The 8955-nt window shown below is 38.2% G+C and overlaps 1 protein-coding gene across 1 annotated transcript in view; it reads right to left on the bottom strand.

Annotated features, from left to right (window-relative positions):
• Positions 1-1286: 1286 nt before the first annotated feature.
• The window catches only part of LOC126177144 (uncharacterized), a 219088-nt gene continuing 211419 nt past the window's right edge, over positions 1287-8955 (bottom strand). The window contains exons 17-19 of the mRNA XM_049924416.1: positions 8805-8929; positions 1970-2131; positions 1287-1862 (exon numbers count right to left, since the gene is read on the bottom strand). Of these exons, the coding sequence (XP_049780373.1) occupies positions 1780-1862; positions 1970-2131; positions 8805-8929 (370 nt within the window). The 3' untranslated portion in view covers positions 1287-1779. The remainder of the gene's footprint in view (positions 1863-1969; positions 2132-8804; positions 8930-8955) is intronic.

Raw genomic sequence — 8955 nt, 5'->3', positions numbered from 1 at the left:
CACTACGCATGTCTGTCCTCTTCCGGAGTGTTGATGTATTGTGTGAGATACACTTTGACCGAGGACATTAAAAAAATTCAAAGGAAGGCAGCTCATTTTGTGTTGTTGTGAAATAGTGGAGAGAGTGCCATGGATATGGTATGTGAATTGGGGTGGCAATCATGAAAACAAAGGTGTTTTTTGCTGTGGCAGAATCTTCACATGAAATTTCAATCACCAACTTTCTCCTCCAAATGTGAAAATATTTTGTTGGTGCCCATCTACACAAAGAAAAATGATCATCATAATAAAATAAGAAAAATCAGAGCTTGGACAGAAAAAATTAATGTTAATTTTTCCCACAAGCTATTTCAGAGTGGTACATTACATAAATAGCTTTAAGGTAGCTTGACAGGCATGCCAGGCACTTAACTGGGAATTGCAGGTTATTCATGTAGACGTAGATGTAGAAGTTATTGAATGGTTACACATTTGCTGCAACAGAAATGCAATTCAAGTTCTTGGAATAGATTCAGAAAATACTTGAATACATTTGAGGACTTTTTATCACATTTGTTCTACTAGAAGACATGTGCAATAGAAATCATAATATGTATCAGTGTTAACAGGTATTTCATACAGCAGCTTGGAATAGGACTGTAATACTCGAAGAAATCAAAATTCTACCATGTTCCATAGAATAGCTACACAGTCATTAAAAAAGAGAATTTAAACAAAATATTCATGAATAGTGAGTGAAATGAGTTTGCAACAGTTATCCAATTAAACTGATGTATTACTATGTATGTCATTTGATTATGATTATGTCAATCAGTTGTACTTTTCATTTGCTGCTAGGGACACAACATGTTTTGACACATTACAACCACTGGACATGACATGTTCCGCACAGCTCCAGTATTTCAGTGCATTTTATTTTGTCGATTAAATGGTATCTGCACAGTTCTGCACTTTCAAGATGCGCATTTTGACAAACTATAGTCAAGCTGTCATAAGAGAATCCCGATAGGTGTGGTTGTCTAGCCACGCCAGCTTCACGCACCTACCTCAACCAATCACATACCATGATTTTGTGAATGTCACTATTTTTAATGCCTCAGCACTGATGCAGCTATGCAGATGACTGTTGTTTTTGCCCGCAGTTGTTAGTAGTATGCAGGTGAAAGCTCAGTAATTATCTCAGTTGCTCATATGCACCTGTGTATGTTCTACACCTTCTCTCACAGCCTTCCGTATCATCATAATATGTCTTACAATATTGAAAAACAATTGATTAAGTTCAAAACTGAAGAACCAATCAATTTTAATAACTATATTATGGTCTTGGTTGACAGTTACAATTTCAAGGTAAGTATAGATCTGGTTTTTTACAAATTTTTATACAGAGCTTTTCACTAATATTATTGTATTTTAAAATAAATAATGAAGTGATGTTTTGAAGTTCTTATTTGGTTGGCACTATAAGAAAACAGATATACAATAGGTATGTGCAACATTTACTAAATATCCACATCTCTTCTGCAATTTATAAGTTAATTGTATACAAGAAAGGCATTAAGTAGTGTGATGATTTTGCACTTGGCACATATAGCCAAAGTAATTACAGCCTGTTTATACGTAAACAGTTGATAAGGGAACTGTACATACTTTTATCTTTTACAGCACTTCATTTCTCTTAGTTCTATTTGCTTTTGTCTTCCTTTAACCGGCAGTTACTAAAATATTAACATACAGTAATTTCAGATATACACAGCCAATAAAAACAATCTGATTGATAAGCTAAAATAAACTGAATGATACAAATAAAAGAAGAAAAGTAATACAAATTGTATCCTTGTGTGTCACTCCACTGCTCTTTGATCCTGGAAAAGATAGGACAATGGAGTTATAAACAATGACAACAAATGCATATATACTCCATTAGACAAAGAGCAATCTATAGATACTATAATATTTTAACATAACATACTTGTTTTATCTAATGGATCACTTGCTCCACATTGGCGGTATGATAGCTGTGTTTTCCTTTTCGAACTTGGTACATAACCAGGAATGTAAAGACTAGGTGCAGCGAGTCTTCCAGTGCCCAAAAGCCTGCTGAAATCCTGCTCTAATTGATTTGCAATAGGACCTGAAAATTTGTATACAATAATTTATGTATTTTTTTCTTTTTGTTACAGAATAAATATACCAAGAAAGTTTTGTGCTACCACTAAATGGAAAATGTAAAGAGCTAATGACTGAAATTATCAAATGTAAGGCCCTTCATTTCATAATTTATTTTCTTGTTGGCTTGAAAACTGTGATTTCAGTGACTTATAAATTTTTTCATAACATGTATGGTCATCAGATATCCTGAAGCTGAAACTGATGTTTACTCTCCCTAGTGGCAGCCTCCTCTTTCTGTTTTTTATATTGCCTCAGCTGGTTATTCTCTAGCATTCCTGTGGTCTTCAACCAAAAATTTGTGGTGTATCTTATTGCAGGTTTTCTTTTCCACATTCTTATGGAAGCTACAAAAAACGATATGTGACCTGATGATTAGGGCTTAATGTCTCATTGACAATGAGGCCATTAGAGACAGACCACAAGCTAAGGTTATTTTTTAAGAATGAAGAAGGAAATCAGCCGTGACCTTTCAAAGGAAGTATTCCAGTATTTTCAGGAATCAATTTAAGGAAATATTGGGAAATCTAAATCTGGATGGTCAGTTATGGATTTGAACCATCGTTCTCCAGAATGTGAGTCTAGTGCACCAACCACTATGCCACCCCCAATTGATGACTGATGAAAGGAAAGGCTTTCAATCTGATAGTAAGACTGGGAATCACTATACAAGGAGGAGTCCAACAAATGTAAACAGCATAAAATTGGACAAACAAGAATGAGGAAGGAATGTACCTATGTTCTGATGGGTCTGTCTTGACCATTTGTAGTAATAGGATACAATATTTACAATACTGCTTCAGAATCATGTTTAAATGATTAACACTGCAAGATCACAGGTTAACGTTAGTGCAAGATAAGCCACTGCAAATGTGAAATGCTGGTACATTAATAACTTGTGTAACCACAAGAATGTTGAATGCAAGCATGCAAACTTGCATGCATTATGTCTAGCAGGTGTTGAAAGTCAGTTTGTGGGATGGAGGTCCATGTCTGTTGCACTTGCTTGGTCAAAACAGGGTCAGTTAATGCTGTTTGTGGATGTCATCCAATAACATCCCTTACGTCTCCCATATGGAGACAAATCTGCTGATCAAGCAGGCCAAGGCAACATTTTGACACTCTGCAGAGCATGTTGGGTTACAATGGCGGTATGTGGTGGAGTGTTATCCTGTCGGAAAACACTCCCTGCAATGCTGTTCATGAATGGCATCACCACAGGTCACATCACCAGACTGATGTACTAATTTGCATTCAGGATGTGTGGGATAACAAGAATGCTCCTGCTGTCATACAAAGTTGCGCCTTAAATCATAACTCCAGGTGTAGGTCCAGAGAGCCTAGCCCACAGACAGATTGGTTATAGAACCTAAAGTGGCCTCCATCTAACCATCACAAGGCCCTCAATGGTACCAAGGCACAACCACCTTTCACCAGAAAACACATCAGACCTCCACCTTGCCCTCCAATGAGTTATTACTTAACACCATTGGAGATGCAAATGACAGTTGTTTTGGGTCAATGGAATGCATGCTACAGGGCACTTGGCTTTGAGCTGTCCTTGAAGTAATTGACTTGTAACAGTTCATTGTGCCACTGTGATGCCACCTGCTGCTCAAATTCCTGCTGCAGAAACAGCATGATGTGCCAGAGCTAGACACCAAACAAGATAGTCTTCCCTCTCGGTAAGTCATGTGACCATCCAGAGACCAGTCCTTTTGCGACCATACACTCTCGTTATACCTGTTGCCAGTAATCATGTACAGTGGCTACATTCCTGACAACTCTATGTGCAATATTACAGAAAGAATATCCAGCTTGTTGTAGCCCTGTGATACCTGTTGCCAGTAATCATGTACAGTGGCTACATTCCTGCCAATTCTATCTGCAATATTACAGAAAGAATATCCAGCTTGTTGTAGCCATATTATATGGCCTCATTCAAGCTCAATGAGGTGTTGACAAAGGCATCTTTATTGCCTTAAATGCACTCTTGAATAACATCCACTCACCATGTCCAATCTCGAAGGGAACTAATGCTCACGACTGTTACAACACATTTTTAAAGCAAATCTGATTTTCATCTTCATAGTGGTACTACTGGTTCCACTGTTATTTGACTGGCATGGAATTTGAATAGACCATCTTTCATATGTAAAAGCATGCCTACCAACTTTCATTTATGTTGCACAACTCATTCTTGCTGTTGCAATTATTTCTTCCTTCAGTGTGTACTAACTCTGACCTAAGTTTATCTCTCCATAGAAAAGAAAATACTGTTGCTTCAATGGTCTACCTACAACTTTAATGTACTGAGAAGGTGGTCACGTATTTGTATGGCAATATAATTTGATGGTACTAAAGTCCTGAGACGGAAAGTCTCACTCAGTCTACACAGTAATATTTTAATTAAATTTAATTTATTTAGCTATGTATTCAGTGGACGATTTATAAGATTAAGAGTAATGTAAGAGAATACTCTTACATTTAAACAGCCTTATGAGAAAGACAGCAACATGCAATACAGGTAAAACATTGAGCAGACGATAGCCACATGAAACAAGGGACTGAGTTGTTTCATTTCCATCCTTACATGTCAGGTACACTCTCTGCAGATTCTTTTGAGTGGGGTGACAATATTACCTGGTCATGAGCAGAATCAATGCAGCTGAAAATGTCTGCATGTCAAAAAGCAAAATTTGATCACTTGCACAAAAAGCTAAAAGATACAGACAGCTGTACAGTAATTAATAATTAATCTCACTAACAAACATCTGGACAAAGAAACAGCAAAGTTTCTTGCCAAAGGGCTAAACTGTAAAACTACTCAAAAAATCCTACCAATAGCAGATTACATCAACTCCATGGAGCATATTGTAGCTTCTCTCGGAAGCAGCAGATGATGTCTGCCACGAAACCTATACAGCACTTTCCATGGTGCCAATGTTAAGCTCCAACATGTCCTGAGAAATCTGTGTGGGTACAAGGAAACTACTTTTACCAGCTGACAAGGGTAATGCTTCTGACCTAATGTTACATGTGGACTACAATAAGAAGACTTTCAATTTTTTGAATGACAGTGGTTACAGACATATAGATGTCAATCCTATGAACAAAACCAAGAGGAAGATGATGACACTTCTCACTGAGGTTCTCAACACATGAGCAGCAGTGCCAACTCAAGCATATGGACTTCTTAAGGTACACAAGAAAGAAATTCTTCTTAACACCCATAAAAGTAACATTGGCACACTTACATAGCAGCTGGCAATGTATCGGAAACTCATTCTCCAAGATTATGTGGGGAAGTGCAACCACCACATTCCCAACTCTGCTGACTTTGTACAATACCTCAGTCAACTGTGGCTACAGGATATGGATATTATGATCAGTTTTGATGTAATCTCCTTCTTTATGAGAGCTCCACTTTCTGATTCATTGGAACTAATCACAGAAAAGTTCAACAATTGTTCACAGAATTTTTAGGCACAATCTGACGTCAACTTATTTCCTGTTTTAGAGAAAGTATTATGAACAATCCTATGGTGTGGGAATGGGTAGTCTAATATCGCCTGTCGTTTTGAACCTATACATGGAACACTTCGAGCCAAAGTTGAAACCAATGTCTTTCTGACAACAAATTTGTGGTTTGTTCACATGGTGCAGAAAAGCTTCAAGAGTTCCTGGAACATGTAAATTTTATCCATTGCAATATAAAATTCATGATGGAATTTGAAAAATAAGGCTAACTACATTTTCTCAAATTTCACTTCATTCATCCTTGCTAGAAAGGATGATAGGATGACAGCCAATATTTATATAAGCAGCAATAAATAAATCAACATTTGTATTTTCCTATCTGATTTATTCCAGAGACAACTGGTTTCTGCATTCTATTGTGCCATCATCAGGCAATACAAAGCTCCACGGCAAATGTAATGTGTGCTGTCAAAGCACAGATAATTCTAACTGAATTCAAACTCTATACAAGCAAAAGAACATAACAGTATGTTAACACCCAGTCAAGAAAACCAAAAGCACAAAAACAAATGATGTGACTTCTCTGTTCTGTCAGCATTTGTGTAAGTGTACATGTAGATTGCTATGTCATGAGGATTGTGTGCTAAGCCAACAATAGTTCAGATTGGGGTATGGTATGTTTTAAAATTAAAAGTGACCTCAGTCTCTTTATAATAAGATGTTAGATATCTCATGGTCCATACAAGGTTTTCTTCAGTAATTTATGTGTTAAAGTGGGCTAATAAACTTATTTCACATCTGTTTATTATCCAATGACAAACACTAAAGTTTATATTTCCATGTCAACTGTGGAATATACATTGGTTACTGTATACAGCATCAAAGGTTTTGTACCATTTGGCAATCTTCATCTTATGTACCCTCAACTAAGATACAAAGTCTTGTTTGTAATATTAAAGATGATCAACATCTCTGAAGTACATAACATATTCCATGCAAATGTGGCATGACTTATGTGGGCCAGACTATTAGAAAAGTCGACGAGAGATGCAAGGAACATCAGCAACACAACTGACTCAACCAACCAAGCAAATCAGCTGTCACTGAGCACTGATTCAAATATAATCATGAAATGAAATACAATTGCACCAGCATAATAATAAAAACACCAAGTTTCTGGGAAAGCATAATTAAGGAGGCTACTAAAAATCAGCTATAAAAAGTAATGTGAGGCCAACAATATTTCACAATTTGGTCGAAGTACAAGCAACAAGTACACACAGCAGCAAAACTCACAGCATCTAAAGAAGTCATCTGTGCCACCTGTCGAAATATTGTGCAGAAACAGAAAACAACAATCCAATGGACCAGAAGCACATTATCAAGCGACTGAAGATTGTGTGCAGACAGACAGACAGACAGACACACACACACACACACACACACACACACACACAGAGAGAGAGAGAGAGAGAGAGAGAAAGACCATTGTAGTCTGACTGAGGCAAGTGGCTGTCTGGCACAGATAAGGTGAGGTAAACATAGAAGATATGAGTGGTAGAAGAAATGAAGGTGTTTTAGAAAATCAGAATGAGAGCACAGTAAAATAAGATAATCACAGGGACATAGACAGTCTCAGGTCAAGTAGGATGTTTGCTGTGGCACTTCATGATGCCGTGGAAAGCAGAATATAGAAGACAGTTTGGAATGGGTACAGATGCCAAGAAATTTAACTTAAATCAAAGGTGCATAATTAGTGTAAAGCCGGAGTTGCGAACCACTCACTGAAGTCAACTATGTTGCGCTAAATAGTACGCTACATGGCCACTTTCCACATTTTTTTTTTTTTTGTAAATTATTTTTTTTTTACTTTTTTCTTGATTGACATCTTTCTTAGAAGTGAAATATTTTATTGAAATAAATATATTATATACATTTTGGCACTGATAACAGCAGTGGGCATCATGGCAAAGGAGCATTGAGGCCTGGGTATGATGCTGGAGGGAGCTGGTATCACATCTGCACATACACGTCTCCTAATTCCCATAAATTTTCGGCAAGGGGGGGGGGGGGGGGATGAGCTCTGATGTGACATTCAATCTCATCCCAGATGTGTTTGATCAGGCTCAGATATGACGAATTGGGAGACCAGCACATCAATTAGAACTCGCCATTGTGTTCCTCGAACCACTCAATCACTCTCCTGACCTCATGATCTGGCACATTATCTTGTTGAAAAATGCCACTGCCATCAGGAAATATGATCATCACGAAGGGGTGTACGTGGTCTGAAACCGGTGTACGATACTCCTTGGCCATCATGGTGCCTAGCACGACCTCCAATGGACCCATGGAAGCCTACATGACTGCTCCCCATAGCATAATGGAGCTGCCACCTGCTTGTATCTGTCGCACAGTATAAGTGTCAAGGATCTGTTCCCCTGGAAGACGATGGATTCATACCCTCACATCAGCATGATGAAGAAGGTGTCAGGATTCATCAGACACTGCAACACTCTGCCACTGTGCCAACACCCAGTGCCAATGGTCATATGCCCATTTCAGTCATAGTTGCCAATGTCATAGTGTTAACATTGACACATGAATGTATTGTCACCTGTGAAAGTCCATTGTTAGGAGTGTTTGGTGCACTGTGTGTTCAGACACACTTGTACTCTGCCCACCATTACAGTCTGATGTTAGTTCTGTCACAGTTCACCACCTGTCCTGTTTTATCAGTTTGCCTAGTCTATGATGTCCGAGATCTGTAATGAGGGGGGACTGCCCAATCCTACAACACCTGGACACGGTTTCAGCTCGGTTTCGCCATGTGTTAAGACACTCACCACAGCACTCCTTAAACACCTGACAAATCATGCACTCACTGACAAGTCATGCTCTCACTGACACTACATGCGTCAAGCATGTGTCTGACTAGCAGTCATTCCTCACCAGGTGATGCTGCTACCACCTGGATGGGTTTATATTGATAGTAGGTGGGTAGTCACAATGTTCTGGCTGATCAGTGTACATCAGTCTCTAACAGTCTGAAATCTACTGACAGTCAGTTGTTTAGCAGATGGTGGATCAGCACTTTAAACAGTAGTAATTTAAATTGTATAATTCACTAAGCAGCCATTTATCATGTATTTAGTTACCTTTAAAGTGAAGTAGAAACTGAATGCATGCACCTGAGTGCAGTATTTTAGTCCGACGACTATCTACATTTAACATCCATTCTGGAACTCCCATTACTTCTCGAACATCCTCAATGAACTGTGCCCTGAAATAAATACATATATATCAGGA

This window comes from Schistocerca cancellata, chromosome 3 (genome assembly GCF_023864275.1).
Source record: "Schistocerca cancellata isolate TAMUIC-IGC-003103 chromosome 3, iqSchCanc2.1, whole genome shotgun sequence".
Lineage (NCBI taxonomy): Eukaryota > Metazoa > Arthropoda > Insecta > Orthoptera > Acrididae > Schistocerca > Schistocerca cancellata.
The sequence above is the reverse complement of the archived record's forward strand: the minus strand, read 5'-3'. Positions and strand labels throughout refer to the sequence as shown.